Source organism: Symphalangus syndactylus, chromosome 3 (genome assembly GCF_028878055.3).
Source record: "Symphalangus syndactylus isolate Jambi chromosome 3, NHGRI_mSymSyn1-v2.1_pri, whole genome shotgun sequence".
In the NCBI taxonomy this organism is placed as follows: Eukaryota; Metazoa; Chordata; class Mammalia; order Primates; family Hylobatidae; genus Symphalangus; species Symphalangus syndactylus.
Window position 1 is genome coordinate 69334784 of NC_072425.2, and position 21436 is coordinate 69356219.

Consider the following 21436-nt stretch of genomic DNA (forward strand, 5'->3'; position numbering starts at 1 on the left):
CTCCCTCACCTGGTTTGACTGGTTTGGGTGGCGGCTTCGACATCTCGCTTCCTGGAGCTGCAAATCCTAAAGACCCCGCCGAAAAGCCCACCGCTTGCCCGCCACCTGGCACTCCGGGCACCCCAGTTTCTTTTTGTCTGGCTTACAACCGTGCGCCTCCCAGGACCGGCGCCCACCCCTGGCTGCGGGAAGAGCGGACGCAGGCAGAGCGGCTAAGCCGAGTGCCCCGCCCCGCCCCGCGGCCGCCGGAGCAGTCCAGAGCGCGCGCCGGGCCGACGAGGAAGTGGACCCCGCCTAGCCGAGCGCTAATTGGCTCCCGGGCTGGCAGCTTCGCCGCAGCAGGAGCGCGGGCCGCGCGCACGGCGGCGGAACCAGCCGGAGCCGAGCGAGGGCGAAGCGGGCGCGCGCCAGTGCCGCGGGCCGCGCGCGCTCCCGATAGGGAAGGGCCGGAGCTGGGCAGGGGCGCGCGGGAGAGTCCACGCTCACCGGAGCCCCGCCCAACCCCGCCCCAACGGGGGCTGGAACCCGGCGCCGAGCGGAGTGGAAAGGGGCCGCTGGTGACCACCCCTACCTGGCATCCCTCTAACCCAGGAGGAGCGTTGGGAAAGGGGCTGTGGGCCTCTCGGGGAGCGAGCTGCGGGTAGCGGCGCATTGGGGACAGGCGCGCGCTTGGCTGTCGCCTCTGCCGCTGTGTTTGGGAGGACTCGAACTGGCGCCAGGTGAGTGCGTACCTGCTCGTCCCTGCCGCGCCGCGCCGCCTTGCTGGGGCCTGGAGGTATTTCCAGAGGGTTTCTGTGCTGGAGCCCGGGACTTGGTTGCGCCCTGAAAGCGTTGCCTGGACTCCTGCCACCCTCACAGAGCTGATAGGTGGCCTGCCGAGGAGGACGTGTACTCACGGTGGCGTGGTGCTCTAGCGCCCCGGAATAATCCTGAAAATGGGAACGCTGCCTCCAAGAGACCGCGCAGCCTGGAGAAGTCGCCAGGGACAGGATCAGGACTTGATCCTCGCGGGTCGACATGGTCTCATTCCTCTAGTGTTGGGGTAGTGACCTACTGCCCGCCTGCTGCCTGTTATTGTACGGCCTGCTAAGAATTTTTTTTTTTTACTTTTTTTAATGGCTGAAAAGAAATCAAAAGAAATATAATACTTTGTGACACGTGAAAATTACATGAAATTCCGATTTCAGTGTCCGTAAAATTTTATTGGAACATGGTCACGCTCATTTGCATCTGTGTTGTCTGTGGCCGCTTTCGTATTATCCAGCAGGGTTGAGTAGCAGCTGGCAAAGCCCAAAGCATTTCCTATCTGGCACTTTATAGAAAAAGTTTTCCGACCCCTGATCTAGCGGATTGAATCTTCGGTGGGAGGAAAGAACTGGAGCACACAAGGAAGCCAATGGCATAAGTTCAAAATAACAGTCAATATTGTAAATTAGTTGTATATTTGGGGAAAGAAAAAACTACATAAGAACCTACATAAATGAAAGCAATGGGGGAGGGGAATGAATTGCATTTTCAAAAACCCCAGCCCTTCACGTCTGTAATCCCAGCACTTTGGGAGGCCAAGGCGGGTGGATCACGGGGTCAAGAGATCAAGAGCATCCTGGCCAACGTGGTGAAACCCGATCTCTACTAAAACTACAAAAAATTAGCCGGGCTTGGTGGCGGACGCCTGTAGTCCCAGCTACTCGGAAGGCTGGGGCAGGAGAATCACTTGAACCCAGGAGGTTGCAGTGAGCTGAGATTGCGCCACTGCACTCCAGCCTGGCAACAGAGCAAGACTCAGTCTAAAAAAAAAAAAAAACCAGCCTTGAGGGATTTGTTTACCAAAAGGGAGCAAAGTTTAAACAATAGTAGGAAAAGACTGCCCTATCTCCTGGAAGAAGAGAATCAAAATAGCTGTTGAATAGAATACAGAATGAGAAGTCCTGGAAACATTTTCCTCTTTTTAAAATATCAGACTGCCCTGTAGATACATTTGAAAAGCACATTTAGCAGGAACTTTGTCATCTGTCTTTCAGATCATTTGCGTTAGAGTTGCCCTCGTACAATCTGCTGATTCTGCACATGCCACTTCTGACCATTCTGCAGTTTAAAATCCAAAAGGTAAATGTTTAGTAGTGAAATGAATTAAGCATAATGAACACATCTGAATTATTTTTAAAAACCCAACATTTTACTTAGGGTTAAAAAAAAAGTGTAAAAAATAAAAATTAGTCATTTCAGGTTTGCTCTTGGCTATCCTAGTTTGTTCTCCCGCTATGCAAAAGCTCTCTGCTGTTGAGAAAAGCTTTGCACGCACTGGGAAAATAAACTACACAGATATTCCATGAGATTGAAGGTGGTGTGGATTCTAGTGATAGACGTGCCCTGAAATGATGCCTCTTTGGACACATCACACGATTTACAGTTTGTACGAAGCTTGCATTTGCTTCATGAAGCCTGGCAACTCATAATTGTGAGCTTTTTAAATTTGATTTTTTGTTTTGTTTTTGGTTTTATGGGAGGCAGTTTTGGGGTTGTTTTTTGCCTGTTTGTTTTGGTTTTTTTTCAAGATAGGGTCTCGCTCTGTCACCAAGGCTGAAATGCAGTGGCTCAGTCATGGCTCACTGCAGCCTTGGTGATTTTTAATAGTTCTTATAGGGGCAACAGGCAATGAAATAGTAGAATGTGATGTGGAGGTGGACAGTGCCAGGCCTGAACTTGGAGCTCCACTAAAGCTGTCCTGTGCATCCACATTGTTTTTGAAATAAATGGCTTCAGGGATTGCTAGGCCCACCCCCCACCCCACCCTAGTCACTTAGTCCAGTTGCCTCTCCTGTCTCTGCATGTTCCAGTTGCCCACCCTTCCCATCGCATTGTCATTTGCTCATAGCTGGTAGAGTATGCCCAGCATTTACCCAAACACTGGCTTGGACAGGCCCAGACTGCTAACTAATGTAGAACTGGGAGTTCCTGTTTTGGTAAAAAAAAAAAAAAACTTACATTTGACTGTATCTGAGAGATTTTATAAGTAGGTTTTTTATGCCATCCTACTCCTGGTTCCTGAATGCAAGTAACCCCCTCAAGCCTATTTCCCATGCCACAACCATGCTCACTTGTTATTTACATGCCATGTAATTGATGCAATGGTCACACGTGTAAGCACAGATGTGGCAATTAGGACGGGGGACCCGTAGTCCTTTTCATTCTGTGTGCACAGCAAATAGATGCCCCATCAATAATACATCAGTAAGAATGACATCAATTATACATCAGAGCCTGACAATTAAGCTAGCACATACCTAACACCCTTTCTTTGCTGTTAGTAATAAAGTGCTTTTTAGCAGCTTGCAGTGACAGAAAGAAGTCAACTCAATTGGTTTAGTTTAATATCTGGCTTTTCCACTTACTGTCTGTGTGACCTTAGGCAAATTGCTCTATTGTCTGAGCCAGTTTCCACTTCTGCAAAATGAAGGGGTAGACCAAGTAATCTCTAAAGCTATACTTCTCCAAGTTTGAGAATTTATGCTTCAGCGAGCTATCCAAAAATAATGGGGGCAAGGAATGACAAAGTTTTATGAATTTTTATTTTATTTGGTAAAGTGAGGATATCACTCTACTAACATCTTCTGACAACATAGTTTTGTAAGAGAAAGAACATTTATCACCACAAAAGTGAGATAAAGAGCAGCCTCTCCCTTCCCAAAAAAAAGGCTAATTGGCAGCATTGCACTGACATACCGAAAAAATAAGAATAGGGTAAAATAAAATTCAAAAGCAGAAAAATTACAACATAAAAATGTATTTTACAATATTCATTGTATGCAGTCATTCCCTCGATACATCTTGTAAATTTGGATGGAGATGTGTATTCAACAACATAACTCTGGATGAAACTCAAATATCCAACTTGTCTGCTACTTTATTTTACTTTTTAAGACAGGGTCTCACTCTGCCACCCAGGCTGGAGTGCAGCGGCTCAATCTTCACTTACTGCTACCCCCACCTTGCAGGCTCAAGCAATCCTCCCACGTCAGCCTCCGAAGTAGCTAGGACTACAGGAGCATGCCACCATGCCCGGCTAATCTTTTGTATTTTTGGTAGAGACAGCGTTTTGCCATGTTGCCCAGGCTGGTCTCAAACTCCTGAGCTCAAGCAATCCGCCTGCCTTGGCCTCCCAAAGTGCTGGGATTATAGGCATGAGCCACGGTGCCCTGCTGCTATTTTATCGCAGTCATTATTGAATTCTCATCTCACGTAGACTTGTTAATGGAAGTAGACCCCAGTCTTAAGCAATTGTACTCAATGTGGAATATTCTAGATAAGCCAAGAAGTCAGACAACAATAGCCCTCTCCCCACCAGGGTTTTTTCTGCATAACCCCTCCCCAGGGAGAGTGTGGACACAGATCATAGAAACTGGAGCATTGCTGGGTGCCTCCAGCTTGGCAGGCAGCCACTTGCCCCTGGTTACACAGCCTAGGTCCCTGGCCACCCCCCTGAGCAGATAGGAAGGAAGAACAGTGGCCGTCAGGGATGACCTTCAGGAGCCAGTATTCTAAGATTCCCTCCAGCTGTGCTTCGCCTTTTCACTTAGTGACGAAAAATGGCCCATTGTAATAACCAAGGACTACTTTAGTGAACCTTAGGGAGGCATATATGAAACTGCCCTCCATCCCCTAAACCAAAAGTCCACAAAACAGTGGCCGGTGGCTTAACTTGGCCCTCTGCCTGAACATTTGCAGTTTCATGTAGAAAGCACTACAGAAATCCAATTAAGGGAAATGATAGCCCAGTAAAAGGGAATTTCATTCTTGTCATTAGTAGACGTGTTAAAAAAAAAATTATGATTATATATTGAATTTCATCAAAAAAATGTGTGAAAATGTTTTTTTCTCATTATATAAGTCCATACATAACAACCTAGATTTTGCCTCATGGCCCACATAGTGTCAAATATTTACTATCTGGCCTGTTTCCAAAAAAAATGTACCTAGCCAGGCCCAAGACCTAGGCTTTTTGGTGAAGAAATAGTGTCTTTAAACGGCATTAGCTTCATTTTGCCTCTGGTCAGCAGTAACTTTCTTCTTGTCTCATAAGGGCAGTATCTTTAAACGGCATTAGCTTCTTTTTCCTCTGGTCAGCAGTGACTTTTTTCTTGTCTCATAAGGGGAGAAAGAGGCCAGCCCACAGGGGTCCCTCCCTCACTGATAATGAGTCATACCCAGGTGACTGAATCGTGCAGGTGGAAGGCAACCTGGCTAAGGAGAGGATGAAACTTCATATACCACGCTGTGGCCTAGCAATTCTTCCACACCCAGAAAACAGACGTTCAAGGGGGAGTGCTCTGGCAGCTCACCTGATGTTGAACTGTTTGACAGGCCCTGAGCACGCCCCAGTGGTTGGCACTCAGTAGTAGCAGGGGAAGCCAGTGCAGCGGGAGTGTGGATAATGCGGGGCTGGGCTGAAAGGTCACTGTCATCCTCTCCTCTCAGCTGGTGCTCCTAATTTAGGATTCTTTCTTTTATCTCCCTAGACATCTAAGTGAAATGCATTTGATTTTTTTTTTTTTTTTTTTTACTTTTAGGAAATATTAGGAAGCTGTGGTTTTCAAAGCTAATTATGAAAACATTTATCATTGGAATCAGTGGGTGAGTAATTTTGCTACAAACAGCTCTTTAAGATACTGAGGATGTCCAAATGGTGTTTCTGTGTGGATGGAGTGGGGGACGGAGAAGCAGTGAGGATTCCAGAGTCCTGGGGAAGAGCAGACCACTGTGGAATATCAGTGGAGCACTGGCTTCATAAATGCCAACAAGAGATGGAAGAGTTTTCTATAAACAGAGAAACAGAAGAGTCAGTCAACCACGTTTACCCACTTTCCTATTTATTTTGTGGAGCTAACACCAGAGACAAGGTCTGATTGGGCACTGCTTTCATTCAGGATGATTTATCATTCCCCATATGGGTGTTCCTTCATCATGACGGAGGAGAAAACTTAGTTTCTTTCTAGCTGTGCCCAGCTTCAGACATGTGGTATGCAGAACACCTTCACCTCCATTCCTTTCCCCCATGTTTTGGGTGGCCTTATGTCCCATGTTGCCCAAGCTAATCCTTGTGGCCCTGGATGCACCTCTCTTTCTCTCAAACATGTTCTAAATTATATGGTCATCCTACCTGTGGTGCCAGAGGCAGGCATGCAAATAAAACATCAACATCAACTGAAAATGACATTATTTGTTTTGCTACCATATTACGTTCACCTTTACTCTAAGTATATTCACATTATTTGTGACCCAATTAATAAAATATCTGAGACTACTTTGTTTGTAATTTTGGGGAAATCATTGTGTTATGGTATTACATTACCATAGTAAGTCATCAATCAGAAGTAAAATTGAGTGAGCTAAATGTCAGAAGTCTGCTTTGCCTCCCATCTAATCAGAAGAAAAGTTCACTTTTTCTCTGCAGTACTTCCCTTGTGTTTCTCTTCCTTCCCACACTCACTGCCACCATCCTGATATAGGCTGTCATTCCCTAATCCCCATCTTTCCCTTCTAATCTTTCCTACACACCTCTATCAGTTTAATCTTCATACAGAACATTTTAATTATCTGCCTGATGAATGATATTCAGTGGTTCCCAGTTATTGAGAATTAAATCTGAATATCATGGTGTATGAAGGCCATCCGTAAGTAATAAAGGAAATGTATTAGCCTCAGGGGTAGCAGGCTGCAGTGGTATCACCAAAGGCAGTTTTTCTCTCTTTTATGTGTCTTTCATTTGGGTTCATCTTAGAATTGGCTTATGCTTTTGGACACAAAGAGCTACTAGGAGCCCTGTGACTTGTTTCTTCATAGCCTGTCACTGGGCAGAAGGGGAAATGCTTTTCTTCGCCTAGGTCATAGGTCTCCCTTTGCTAGACAAGCTTGGTTCACATACACCCAGCCACCGTGGTGAAAGAGATGGGATTACACTGATTGGTTTAGGTCAGTGGGTTCTGTTCTGGAATTGAGAAGTGGGAGCAGTCCCAACCGGACCTAGAAAACAGACATGGAACCTGGAAAGGCAACTACAAAGTCCACTACAGGATCCAATCCAGCCTTCATCTGGCATCTGTATAAATAAGATTTCCCTCTTCTCAATGTCCCAATACAGGGCCGTATCCCTAGAAACCTACCTCCTGTCTTGTCCTGTGCACTAGGTACTATCTGTAACTTCCTAAGAAAGCCTTCTTTCCACTATCTTTTCTTTAGCAAGTGCCATGATTTCTCCTTTTTTTCTTTTAAGAGACAGGGTCTCACTATGTTATCCAGGCTGGTCTTGAACTCCTGGCCTCAAACAATCCTCCCACCTGGGCCTCCCAAAGTGCTGGGATTACAAGGATGAGCCACTGCTCCTGGCCAAGTGCCTCGATTTCATTTTAGTGCTGCTGCATCTGTGAAGCCCATGCCAGATTCAGTTATGGGGACTTTTGTTCCTGCCTTACATCTGAGAGAACTTAACCACTGCTTCCCTAGGAAGTAAGTGTCCAGTAAGTCTCCATCAAATAGTTACTTCATAGGGAAGTAATAACTTAGTAATTATTCAATTGCAAATAACAGGGGTTCCGAAGGAATTCAGGGGGCATCCATGAACCTCCTGGAAATTTAACACTAATGTAAAGACATTCATTTTTCTGGGTGCGTTATCCCATTTGTCTTGCTATAAAGGAATGCTTGAAGCTGAGTAATTTATAAAGAAAAAAGGTTTATTTGGCTCACTGTTCTGCAGGCTCTACAGGAAGCATGGTGCTGGTATGTGCTTCTGACGAGGGCCTCAGGAAGCTTACAATCATGGTGGAAGGGGAAGGGGACCCAGCATGTCACATGGCAGAAGAAGGAGCAAGAGAGTGTGAGAGGGAGGTCTCAGACTTTTTAAACAACCAGCTCTCACATGAACCAACTTAGCAAGAACTCACTCATTACCATGGGGATGGCACCAAACCCTTCATGAGCGATCTGCCCTCATGAGCCAGTCACCTGCCAGCAGGCCCCACCTCCAGCTTGGGAATCACATTTCTTTTTTGAGATGGAGTCTCGCTCACCCAGGCTGGAGTGCAATGGCACGATCTCAGCTCACTGCAACCTCCGCCTCCCAGGTTCAAGCGATTCTCCTGCCTCAGCCTCCTGAGTAGCTGGTACTACAGGTGTGCACCACCACACCCAGCTAATTTTTGTATTTTTAATAGAAGCAGGGTTTCACCATGTTGACCAGGCTGGTCTTGAATTCTTGACCTCAGGTGATCCGCCCACCTCAGCCTCCCAAAATACTGAGATTACAGGTGTGAGCCACTGCACCTGGCCAGGGATCACATTTCAATATGAGATTTGGAGGGGACAAACATCCAAACTCAGTCACTGGGAAAAGAGATGATAACCCTCATGGGATTCTCTCAGAGTCCCACAGCGTAAAAAAGTTTAAAATCCATCCTGGCATTAGACTTTGTATCCCATCTCCATTACTTAACATGGACTAGTTTTATTAGTATACAACTTCTCAATCCTTATTTTCCTCAACTAATTGGAATACTGACATCTACCTGTTGCAGAATATATTCTCCACGTGTTTGAATAATTACAGACTGCCTTTTAACTTCTCCCTAGCCCACTGTTGTGTCCTCTTGTTACCTGGCACATAAAAAAATAAGTGGGCCAGGAGTTGTGCGTTTATTTGAGTGTTGTGAGCAAAGAAGGGAGTGGCACCAAGTAGTCACCCTTTTTCCTTCCTCAGATCCTAGGACAGAATACATACTGGGCACGCTTCTCCTCAGGTTGGATAGCACATGCGAGCAAGGCTGTGAGTGTGCTGCGTGTGGTGGTTGTGGGCGTGCCATAGGAAAAGTTTCCTATTCCTTTCCCACATGTTTTGGGTGGCTTTCCTATTCCTTTCCCCCAATTCCTTTCCCCCATTCCTTTCCCCTATTCCTATCCCTTTCCCCCATCCTATTCCCTTCCCCAAGGAAGGTTCCTGTTCCTTTCCCCCATGTTTTGGGTGGCCTGAGCTGTCACCTGACCAGGATGTCTGCAGTCTGAGTGTGGATCTTAGGCGCAGGCTTGTTGAAATACTTTTTCTCCACTCTCCTCTCCATATCTCAGACTGTCTTCTAGCCGATCTGTCTCCTCCAAGGCTTGTGCAAAAATGGGGTGTGTATTTCTCATTGGCTTTAGCTAAGTCAGTGAGAAAGGATCTAATTACTACTGTTGGTTTGACTGCATGATCTTAACAGAGATGTCTAAAAAATGACAGATTTTTCTAGCCAGATTGTTCATATTGTAATAAAGTCACCCCTGTTCACTATCTCATTTAAACCAAAACTTAATACCTAAACTATGGACATTTGGTGTGGTTTACAGACATTTTTGTTAAAGAGGGGGAAAAGTCATAATATGTTCTCGATACATAGGGTAGCACCCACTCACTTTTCGTCGTTTTCAAAGAGATGGCCCATATCCTACCCAATTGTATATCATAAGGTTACATGAGAAATCTTGTGAATCAGATTCCTTCTACCTTGAGGTATAAGGTAGTAATTGAGTTATATACAAGCCATTTTGATGAATGGATATTAGTTCATTTTCCCTTTTCTAGATTGTAAGTATTTGTGGATTGATCTCATCTGGGATTAAGCAAAGTTTCTTACAAATAGATATGTAGTCAGGAGGTTTTTGTGCTGTAAACATTTTGGTGGTATGGTGAAATCTTGACCTCAGAGTAATAGTTTTAAGTGTACAAAATAAAATGCAGGAATACAAAATAAATTGGTTATATTGAAATATAGTTATAAAAATATTTCCAAAAACAAATTTATGATATTGTGATATATACTCTTCTATGTTAATATATTAAATAACAATATCCAGAGGTGGGTCTAAACAATGCCATAAATCAGAAATAATAATGAACATCGATGATACTTCAAGATATCCACCCCAACTGCAACATAATATGAAAACATCTGTGATTTCTCTTGGTGAATGTCAGAGGTACTTATATCACTTATATTTATAATTAAAGGAGACGCTAAATTTCTGTTAGAATTCAATGAAAATAAAAGTATAATTTTTTTCTCATTCAAGTTCACAAATGCCCTGACTTATGTTCACAGACATGAGCCCCAGGTTAAAACGCTCTTTCAGTAAATGACTGAATAGAGAAGTGCCTCCCTCCCGTGTGATCTCCTCGATGCTGCAAAACTAGATCTAAAGAGGAGTAACTCAGTGCCCCTTCTCCTGGACTTCACAGTCCGGTCAGAAGGGACAAATAACAGGCCTGATGTGATAAGCTACAACAGACCTCCCAGATGGCCCCCAGATGGAGAGAGGTGGGGAAAAGGAGGCATCGCAGAGGAAATGTGATTTCATGGTAGGTGGGCTTGTAGTAAGCCACTCCTCTGTTTCTTCCACTGTGCCTTGAAGCAAAATCACAGTGACCATATGCAGTTTTATACACTTGCACTAAAATGTGCTACTCATATTCTCTGTGTTGCATATGAACCATGTGAATATTTTGACATAGGCAAAAAAGCATTTCGCTTCCAACACAGTGTCTGTATTTTTAAGTGTTAGTGTTACTCAGTTCACTTACTCAGCAGTTACCTTTCTCCTTCATCTTTCCCAGCTTATTTCTTATCATTAAGTACATCAGATCTACCAGTGCCTGTGGTTTAAGGCACTATCTATGAAAGAAATCATTTTTTTCTTAAATAGTAAATATTGCTTTAAATATCCTCTTAAAAATTTATTTTAAAGTGTTTAATATTGGGCCAGGCCTGGTGGCTCACGCCCAAGCACTTTGGGAGGCCAAGGCAGGTGGATCACCTGAGGTCAGGAGTTTCAGACCAGCCTGTCTAACATGGCAGAACCCCATCTCTACTACAAATACAAAAATTAGCCAGGCGTGGTGGTGGGCACCTGTAATCCCAGCTCCTCGGGAGGCTGAGGCTGGAGAATCACTTGAACCCAGGAACCGGAGGTTGCGGTGAGCCAAGATTGCACCACTGCACTCCAGCCTTGGTGACACAGCGAGACCCCATCTCTCAAAAAAAAAAGTGTTTAATGATTTTTAATGCATTTTCCTTCTTGGTACTTTCTTTTTTCTTTGCTTCAGTGTGACAAACGGTGGGAAAACAACACTGGCTAAGAATTTGCAGAAACACCTCCCAAATTGCAGTGTCATATCTCAGGATGATTTCTTCAAGGTATCTATAAAACTTGTTAAATCATTTATTTAATGCAAAAATGTTTAACCACCAAGTTAATTGAATTACATCCAAGTAGTCTTTGGCTAGAGATTTACGTTTTGTATTGAAATTAGGCTCAGCGCAATGGTGTTACCTATCCACTAGATGGCACTGTCTATCAGTGCTGATCTTTCTTTGATCATCCAAAGCATTTATTAAAGACTTCTCTTTAGCCTGTAATTGTATTATTTCTTTCCTACACACTGTTTTGATGGGTACTTTATTATTTTTCCAGCCAGAGTCTGAGATAGAGACAGATAAAAATGGATTTTTGCAGTATGATGGTAAGTAGATTTACTTGTCAAATATTATGTGCTTATGTTCATTTTCTTTTTCAAACCCAAAGAACTTCACTATGTTGAAGTTGATGGTTCTGTGGAACAAAAATTTAAAAAAAGAACTTCACTATATCTGTGAAGGCAGTCTTAAAATGTGTTTAAATATATTGTTATACTTTAAGCCTGCATTTGTAGGTTTCTGATTTATGTTGAACTCTTTAAATAAGTTAAAACCTTTTTCCAGTTTTATATTTAAAACTGAAAACATTGGGGCCAGGCTTGGAGGCTTACACCTGTAATGCTAGCACTTTTGGAAGGCCGAGGCAGGCAGATCACTTGAGCTCAGAAGTTTCAGACCAGCCTGAGCAACATAGGGAGATTCCATCTCTACCCCAAAAAAACACAAAAATTAGCCAGGTGTGGTGGTGCATGCCTGTAGTCACAGCTCCTTTGGAGGCTAAGGTGGGAGGATCACTTTGCCCAGGAGGCTGAGTTTGCAGTGAACCGAGATCGCACCACTGTACTCCACCCTGGGTGACAGAGTGTGACCCTGTCTCAAAAATATATATTTTTAAAAATAAAATAATAAAAATGAAAACACTGAAATGATAGATTTTTCTTCTTTTTAATTGAGGTAAAATATGCCTATATAATTTGCTCTCTTTACCAATCTTAAGTGTACAGTTCATTGGTAATAAATACATTTTTTTTTCTCCCTTCATTCCCCTGACCTGCCTCCCCTTCCAAGTCTCTGGTAACCACCAGTCTACTGTCTATCTTCATAGAATCCACTTGTTTTAGCTCCCACATATGCATGAGGACATGAGATATTTGTCTTTCTGTGCCTGACTTATTTCATTTAACATAATGGCCTCCAGTTCCATCCATGTTGCCGCAAATGACAGGACTTCATTCTTTTTAAGGGTGCGTGATATTCCATTACATATACACACCATACTTTATTCATTTATTCATCGATGGGTATTTAGGTTCATTTCATATTCTGGCTATTTGTGAATAGTGCTGCAATAAACATGGGAGTGCAGATATTTCTTGGATATATTGATTTCTTTTATTTTGGATATATACCTGGTAATAGAATTGCCGGATCATGTGGTAGTTCTATTTTTAATTTTTTGAGGAATCTCTGTACTTCTCCATAGTGGCTGTACTAATTTACATTCCTTCCAATAGTATGTGATGGTTCCCCTTTCTCCGCATGGAATCATAGGGTTTTCTTCTGAAGCAAGTTAGGCTTGCTTTCCCTCTGCCCATTCCTGTTCTGAAGATGTATAAGTAGCTGCATTGGCCACCCTCAACCACCCCATGAGAGAATTTTGCCTGGAGCAAACTATATTCTCTCATTCTTTCAGCTTTCCTTCTTGGTGGCCAAAGTACTAGGCCACTGTGGTTTGGTTTTGTTTTTTTCTCTGTTCAGAAAGGTTTGTGAATATATTTTAGATGGATTCTCCTCATTCCTTACTCCAAGCTCAGTTTTGAAGCCAAAGGATTACAGTCTATCATAAAACGTTTTCTGTAGAGAATATCATGCTAATAGGCTGTTTAATATTTGGTGATCTTATTAACTTTTATAATTAAAAAGATGATTATTGAGTACTTACACAAACTAGTGACAGAGGGAGCTCTCTTTAAAAAGTAATAATGTTCTCTATTTTTAACCTTTTAGGAAAAGTGTTATCAATCAGTTCTTACAGACACATAATAGTTTTATGAGAGGCAAAATTCTTGACTCACTCTCTGTTCTTGCATCTTCAGTTGCAGCCAGGATCATTTTTTTTTCTTCTCTTCCTCTCATCCAGAAGTTAGTGAGAAAAATCACTACAAAGTAAGCGTGAAAAACAAGGAAAAACAGTTTTCAACAATTGGAAAAGAATTACTATTTCTAATTTTTAATGAATTCTTACAAACTGATAAGAAAAACTAATATCCCAGTAGAAAAAGGGCCTAAGGATGTGAATAAGCTCTTCATAGAAGCAGTCAGTTATTGGATTAATGAATGTACAATAAAAGTCAACCTTAAAGACCTGCAAATTGCTTTTTTTCCCACCTACCAAATAAACAAAGATGTTTAAAGCAATGATAATTTTCCAGTGATAGCATGGGCTCAGTAAAACAAAGGCCCTAATATACTTTAGATGGATGTATATAGATAAATTGCTACAGTCTTTCTGGAAAGGAGGTTGAGCATGTGTCCCAAACTTAGCATGTTCATGCCATGACTTCAAGCATCTCACATCAGGAATCTATCTTAAGGAAAAACTTGAACATTTTAGGTAAATGTAGAAATTTAAGGTAAATCAAAGTACTAGTCAAGTCTTTCTGAGCACAAACAGGATAGTTTTACAATGTGGAACTATCAAGTTTGTAGAGGAAATAACTGATTTTCAATGGAATATAGTTGATTAATATGAAAGAAGTCCAAAAAAAATTAAAAATCAAAGGATGGCCAGGTGTGGTGGCTCACACCTGTAAGCCCAGCTCTTTGGGAGGCCGAGGTGGGTAGATTACTTGAGTCCAAGGGGTTCAAGACCAGCCTGAGCAACATGGCAAAACCCTGTCTCTACAAAAAATACAAAAATTAGCCAGGTGTCATGGTGCGCACCTGTGGTCCCAGCTACCGAGGAGACTGAGGCGGGAGGATCACTTGAGCCCAGGAGGCAAAGGCTATAGTGAGCCGAGATATGCCGCTGCACTCCAGCTTAGGTGACAGAGTGAGACTATCTCAAAAAAAAAAAAAAAAAAATCAAAAGATGGTGGAAAAATAGAAAATAGTAATAAGACGATAAATTTAAGCCCAAATATACCAGTAGCCACATTAAGTGAAAGGAACTAAAATACAAAAAATTGTCACACTGGTATTTTTTTTTTAAGCCACCAATAAGCTCCTTAAAAGAGAAAGACTTAATGGCCGGGTGCGGTGGCTCACGCCTGTAGTCCCAGCTACTCGGGAAGCCGAGGCAGGAGAATCACTTGAACCTATGAGACTGAGGTTGCAGTGAGCCAAGGTTAGGCCACTGCACTCCAGTATGGGCAACAGAGCGAGCCTCTGTCTTAAAAAAGATAAAAAAGAGAAAGGATATGTATAAGGACATAGAAATATAGGCAATAAAAGGCTAGAAAAAGATCCATGATGGAAACACCTACTGAAAGAACTGTTTTAACTCTGGCAACTATACTAATACCAGACGAAGTAAACTTTAAGGCTGACTATTACTGAGATAGAGAGAAATGAGTTACTTCGACAGGAAGATAAAACAACCTAAAATTTATATCTACCTAATAACATAACATTAAAATGCATTAAGTAAACACTGACAGAGCTAAGAGGAGAGAAAGACACAAATCCACAACTGGTGTGGGAGTTTTTTGTTTGTTTGTTTGTTTTTTATTGACATGGAGTCTCACTCTGTCACCCAGGCTGGAGTGCAGTGGTATGATCTCGGCTCACTGCAACCTCTGCTGTGCAGGTTAAAACGATTCTCATGCCCCAGCCTCCTGAGTAGCTGGGACTACAGCCACACACCACCACGCCTGGCTAATTTTTTTTTTTTTTTAAGTACATTTGAGGTTTCGCCATGTTGGCCAGACTGGTCTCGAACTCCTGACCTCAGGTGATCTGCCCACCTCAGCCTCCCAAAGTACTGGGATTACAGGTATGAGCCGCCATGCCCAGCTGATGAGGGGGATTTTAACACAACTTCCTTTGTGTATTAGTTTGCTAGGGCGACATAACAAAGCACCACAGAATGCCTTAAACAACAGAAAATTATGGTCTCACAATTCGAGGCCAGAAGTCTGAGATCCAGGTGTCAGCAGGGTGGGTTCCCTCTGAGGCTGTGAGGGAGACTCTTTTCGGTGCCCCTCTCCTGGCTTCTGGTGTTTGCTGGAATCTCCGGCAGCCTTGGCTTCGGCTGCATCACCCCAGTCCCTGACTTCATCTCCACATGGTGCTCTCACCATGTGTGTGTCTGAATTTTCTCCTTCTGTAACCAGTCATATTGCATCAGGAGCCCACCCTACTCCAGTGTGACCTCACCTTAACTGATTGTATCTGTAATGACCATATTTCCAAATAAAGTCACATTCTGGAGAACTGGGCATTAGGACTTTAACATAGGGGTACGCATTCAACTCATAACAGCCACTAATGAGACTAGCAGACAAAAATTACTAATGATATAACAGATTTGAACAACACAATTAACTAACTTGACCAAAAACTGACATGTACAGAACATGCACCTAATAACAGCAGAATACATATTTTTTTTTCTTGAGTACATGGGATATATTACCCCAAACATTCCATATATGCAAGGGCATGGAGAAGTCCTAATACACTTTATGGATTGACGAAATATAAAGATACTGTGTAATCACCATGAAGTAAATTAAAAATCAATAACCAAATGTTTGAAAAGTAAGCATTATCCTTTTTTCTGATTTTCAAAAACTTTTTCTAATGGAAAATTTCAAACATATGCAGAAGTCAGCAGAAAAGTATAATGAACTCTCTCATGAGTTCGCCATCCAGTTTTAATATTGATGAAATTTTGACCAATTATATTTCATCTATACCCTCACCCACTCTATTCATCTATATTGTTTTGAAGCAAATCCCAAACATCATTGTATTTTATCTGAAGCAAAACACTTATCTATTCCTTGGGTCAAAAGCTAAATCACAATGAAAATTAGAAAATATTTTTAACTGAATGATAACAAAAATATATCAAAAGTAGTAAGACTGCTGGTTCCAGCCAAGATGGATTAGTCCCATTGCTCACTGGTCCTCCCTCCTACAGTGAAAAACCCTGGACATAATGCAACAAACAGACAAAGGAAGACTGAAAGGAAAAAAGAAAGCATGCTGGCTAGAGATTCCAGGACATGAGGAATGACATGGCTATGGGATCCATGGGTTTTCTTTTTGCTTCCTACATATACAGGAGAAGTATACAACATGGAACCATCCATCCATAGGCGCAGGCTAAAAAAGGGACAAGGAAAAGGGTGGCCTACCAAAATAGAAAACCTTTTTGATAACATCCACCCTACTCTAGCCAGACACAAAAGGCAAAACTGTCCTCCCTTCATGGTGTTAGCTGGGTGTGGAGCTAGACTTCCAGAAGATCCATCCAGCATTAGCAAGGCAGGGTGAGTCACCCCTCCATGTCACCCACGGGGGTTGGATCAATGGAACCAAACGGGAAGCTGCACTTTCGCCTCCACCTGGCAGTACTCAGGTGGAAAGAGGCAGTGTGCAGTGGAGCAGGTTGGCACTTCACCTTCCTTACTCAGGTGGTGTCAGCTCCTGTCAGCAGAATCCAGTGGAAAGCTGAACTTCTACCCACAGCTAGCAGCAATGAAACTTAACCAGCACTCTCCTTCACCCCCTCTTCCCACAATGGACCAACTTCCCCCACAACACAGCATCAGCAGGGCCTAGCAGGAAGCAGAGCATCCACCCCCACCTGAACCTGCAAGCTATACCGGAACAGAGTGACTGCCTGCAAAAGAAGATTAAATAGGATCTACAGCCTCTTAACACAGGATCTAAAATGTCCTGGACATAACTGAGAATCACGTATTATACCAAGAACCAGACAAGTCTCAACTTGACTGAGAAAAACGAATCAACAGACACCAATACCATGATGACACAGATGTTGAAATTATCTGACAAAGAATTTAAAGCAGCGTTATTAAAAGGCTATAAACATAATATTGCAAACAGACTTGAAACAAGTGAAAAACTAGACTGCCTCAGTAAAGAAATAGAAGATTTGAAAAAAAGAACCAGATGGAAATTTTAGAATGGAAAAAATACATTAATCAAAATTTGAAAACTCACTGGATTGGCTCAGTAGCAGAGTAACTATAACAGAGAAAAGAATTAGTGAACTTAAAACAGAAAATACAAATTACTCAATCTGAACAACAGAGAATAGACTGAAAAGAAATGAATGAAAATGTGGAACAATAGTGAAAGATCTAATATTCATATCATTGGAGTCTCAGAGAGGAGAAAGTGTGGGACTAAAAAAGTATTCAAAAAAGTAATGGTTTAAAAAAAAACTTCTCAAATTTGGTTTAAGACATAAAACTTCAAGAATCTGAGCAATCCCCAGATTAAATAAGTCTGATTAAAAAAAATAGAGAAGGAACAGATTACAAATACCAAAAGCAAAAAAGGTAGTATCACTGTAGATCCTACAGACATTAAAGAGATAAAAGGATATTATGAACTCTTATTATACAAATAAATTTGAAAAGTTAGGTGAAATTGACAATTTCCTAGAAAGACATCGCTTACCAAAACTAACACCAGAACAAAGAAAAAAAATCTTAATAGTCCTATGTCTATTAAATAAATTAATCCATCATTTAAAAACCTTCCACTAAAAAACACTCTTAAGTGCTGTTGGCTCAATTCAGTAGTTCTGGAGTGGAGTTGAGAATTTGCATTTCTGACAAGTTCCCAGGTGATGCTAATACTACTGGTTTAAGTACCATACTTTTAAAAGCTATAGGCTACTTTTCTAAAATCACAATTAGCTCGAGAAGTATGTACATTTTAGAGTGTGACAATGACATATTTGTGTTCTTTACAAATAGTCTGACTTTTAGTTATTTATCTAGAAGAGCTCTTTGGTATATTAAATATCTTAACTCTTTGCCAAAGACATTACAGATATTTCCCTCCATGTGCCATGTATCTTTCAAACTTATCTGTAGATATTTCATCTTCTAAAAATTTTAAATTTTTGTGTAGGCAGGAGAGAATCGAAGTTGTAAGTAAAGCAAGGTTAGCCATGGGTTTCTGATCATCAGAGCTGGTAATAGGGACGTGGGAGTTCACTGTACTTTACTTTTTTGTATGTTTGAAATTTTCATAATAAAAATGTTTCACTCTGGTTTGTCAGCATTAGAGTTTCAACGTGTTATCTAAATTATTTGTTTTTTTTTCTTTTTGAGACGGAGTCTCGCTCTGTCGCCCAGGCTGGAGTGCAGTGGCGCGATCTCAGCTCACTGCAAGCTCCGCCTCCTGGGTTCACGCCATTCTCCTGCCTCAGCCTCTCCGAGTAGCTCGGACTACAGGCGCCCGCCACCACGCCCGGCTAATTTTTTTTGTATTTTTAGTAGAGACGGGGTTTCACCATGGTCTTGATCTCCTGACCTCGTGATCCGCTCACCTGAGCCTCCCAAAGTGCTGGGATTACAAGCGTGAGCCACCGCGCCCGGCCTAAATTATTTGTTATTAGGAGTTTTGAAGGGAAATAAAATGGTAGTGTATATATTTACAGAATCCTGGATATACTCATCACAAAAAGTCACATCACAAAATTTTTTGCTATATTGATTGCATATTTTTGTGTGTTTGTTTGAAGTGCTTGAAGCACTTAACATGGAAAAAATGGTGGCAGCCATTTCCTGCTGGATGGAAAGTGCAAGACGCTCTGTGGTATCAACAGACAAGGAAAGTGCTGAGGAAATTCCCATTTTAATCATCGAAGGTTTTCTTCTTTTTAATTATAAGTAAGCATCTCCACCCTAATATTGTCTCTGAGTGAATGGGGGGAAAAAAACCCTTGTGAACTAAGTATTCTGTTATTTTAGGCCCCTTGACACTATATGGAATAGAAGCTATTTCCTGACTATTCCATATGAAGAATGTAAAAGGAGGAGGAGGTAAGTTTTGAAACCATCTTTGTGAGTTGTAATTCAAAACAAAAAAATTAGAAGAAAAAGGAGGACAGCAACATTATTGAGCAATGTGTATAGGTCATTTTTCAGAGACAGGAAGCCTTAACTCTTTTACAAAAGGAGCAAAACCTTTTGCCATAAATGGTCATCTGCATGGAGTAATGCAAATTACTTTCTAAGAAAAGGGCCTTATATCAAGCTTTTGGCTCATTTCTCCTAAATCCTCAAACAAAGCAAGCCTGTGGTGATTTCGATTTTAATGTGAGTGAGCTTGTTCTGCCACAGCTACAAAGAACACCAATTAGTTCAAAGCTTAATCCAACATAGTGGTCTCTCCATTGTTATTTACACTATTTGTCTCTTAGTTCTCTTATAAAGCACTAGAAGGAAAAAGGATAATTAAGAATGATAGTCAGTGGATTGCAAAGTTAATTTTAATATCAGAGAACTAAATCCATGTTACTGTTGTTCTAACTGCCATTGAGTTAAAACATGTAGCACATGTAGTCCTAATCCTGTTTAGATTCAGCCTCTGAGTGATTTCCCCATTATCCTGACCATTCATATTTTACTTTATCAATTGTGTGTTTCTGTCAACCTAAAGTTTCTTACGTGTTTTGATAGTACAAGGGTCTATGAGCCTCCAGACTCTCCGGGATACTTTGATGGCCACGTGTGGCCCATGTATCTAAAGCACAGACAAGAAATGCAGGACATCACATGGGAAGTTGGTAAGTGCCTTTTCTCCTTCTGTTCAAGGCCTTTTACTTGTCATTTGCCTCAAAGTATGGAAAAGAAAGGACTCATAGAAAAGTATAAAGGAACGCTTATAAAGAACACTCTGGGCTTCTCCTCTTCCATAGCTGGTTCTCCTGGTTTCTGTTTCTCTCTGTGGCTCTTGTCAGCTTCTGGATGGTTATTCATTCAACCAGTATTGAATGAATGCCTTCCGGTGCTGCCCTGGAGATGGTGAGGGGAATAAGGCAGACCCAGCCCCTGCTCTTATGCAGGTAACATTCTATCATGGAAACAGGTGCTAGAGATACCAACGGCCCAAGCCTGTCCTTTCCAGCTGCTGTAAGTTCTGTGACACCAAGCTCTAGGGGACTGCCGAGATCCCGGTAGTCAGGAAAGGCTTCCTTGAGCAAGTCACATTTAACCAAACTTTGATGAGTTTAACTGAACAAAGGAGATCGGTTGGGGAGATAGAAGATCACCCCAGAAAGTGGATGTGGCACACGAAAGGGCCAGGGGACAGGAAGGAATGAGAAGCCACTGAAAGAAAGCTGGTGTTGAGAAAGCTTTCTGGTAAAGAAAACTAAGGGAGTGGATTGTTGCTGGTGATACAGGCAGGGTCCAGACCCTATAAGGCCAATAATCTAGGTAAGGACTTCGATCATTATTCTCAGAGAAGTGGGAAGCTCTCCAGAGAGAAGTTTTAAACAGGGACATGATTGATAAAAATTCTTGTTTTAGTTAAGACCCCTCTGGCTGTGTGGAGAATGGAGGAGGATAGATTTATAGGGTGTGATGTTAGACGCCCGCACTCAGTAGAACTGGGTGATAGAACAGCTATGGAGGGGGCGGGAAGATGACAGATGCCTCAGCAACTGACGGATGTTAGAAAAAAGTGAAGGCATTGCAGACCTGTAAGGGAGGAATGCATGTCTGTTTTGCACATAATGAGGTTGAGGTGCCTGGGAGATGTGTAGCAATTTGGAGGTAAGCATCCGGATCTGTGGGCTTGAGCTAAGAACAGACCACTGGAATAGGACACTCAATGCAGAGAAGATGGCAGAAGGCTGTTGGATAAGGCAAAGGAGTTAGAACTGATGTATGCTTTTCACAATAAAGGGGACTTGTCTGTGTTGTGAGAAGCCTGTTGGCCTCCAGGATAGGCAGCTACGTCAGAGCCGTGCGGAATGCACACGGAATGTATCCCCAGGGCCAATGCTGAGATTCTGGCTGCACCACATCCACCTTGGACCATTGGTTGCAAGAACATCTTCTTGCTTCCCTTCTCTCCCTTTTACTTAAAATGCAAATCTAATCAGGCTCCTGCCCTGCTGAATACCTTGAGTCATCTCCAGATCTTTGAGATACAATCCAAACAGCCAGACATCAAGGCCTCTAACAACTGAGGTACTGAGGTACACCCTTGCTCTAAAA

General features: G+C 42.2%; 2 protein-coding genes across 8 annotated transcripts in view; one reads left to right on the forward strand and one right to left on the reverse strand.

The window, feature by feature from the left end:
• Positions 1–452, reverse strand: part of OSTF1 (osteoclast stimulating factor 1) — a 59067-nt gene extending 58615 nt beyond the window's left edge. Inside the window, exon 1 of one of the 4 annotated variants that reach the window (XM_055272240.2) lies at positions 10–452. In XM_055272240.2, coding sequence (XP_055128215.1) covers positions 10–43 — 34 coding nt within the window. In that variant the 5' untranslated portion in view covers positions 44–452. The other 3 variants (XM_055272239.2, XM_063636991.1, XM_055272241.2) reach the window with 3 other exon arrangements.
• The window catches only part of NMRK1 (nicotinamide riboside kinase 1), a 27732-nt gene continuing 6660 nt past the window's right edge, over positions 365–21436 (forward strand). Inside the window, exons 1-8 of one of the 4 annotated variants that reach the window (XM_063636992.1) lie at positions 365–719; positions 2022–2106; positions 5568–5631; positions 11129–11219; positions 11497–11545; positions 18952–19099; positions 19181–19252; positions 19892–19998. In XM_063636992.1, coding sequence (XP_063493062.1) covers positions 5603–5631; positions 11129–11219; positions 11497–11545; positions 18952–19099; positions 19181–19252; positions 19892–19998 — 496 coding nt within the window. In that variant the 5' untranslated portion in view covers positions 365–719; positions 2022–2106; positions 5568–5602. Of the gene's footprint in view, positions 720–2021; positions 2107–5567; positions 5632–10132; positions 10385–11128; positions 11220–11496; positions 11546–18951; positions 19100–19180; positions 19253–19891; positions 19999–21436 lie in introns of those variants that run through there. The other 3 variants (XM_055272237.2, XM_055272238.2, XM_055272236.2) reach the window with 3 other exon arrangements.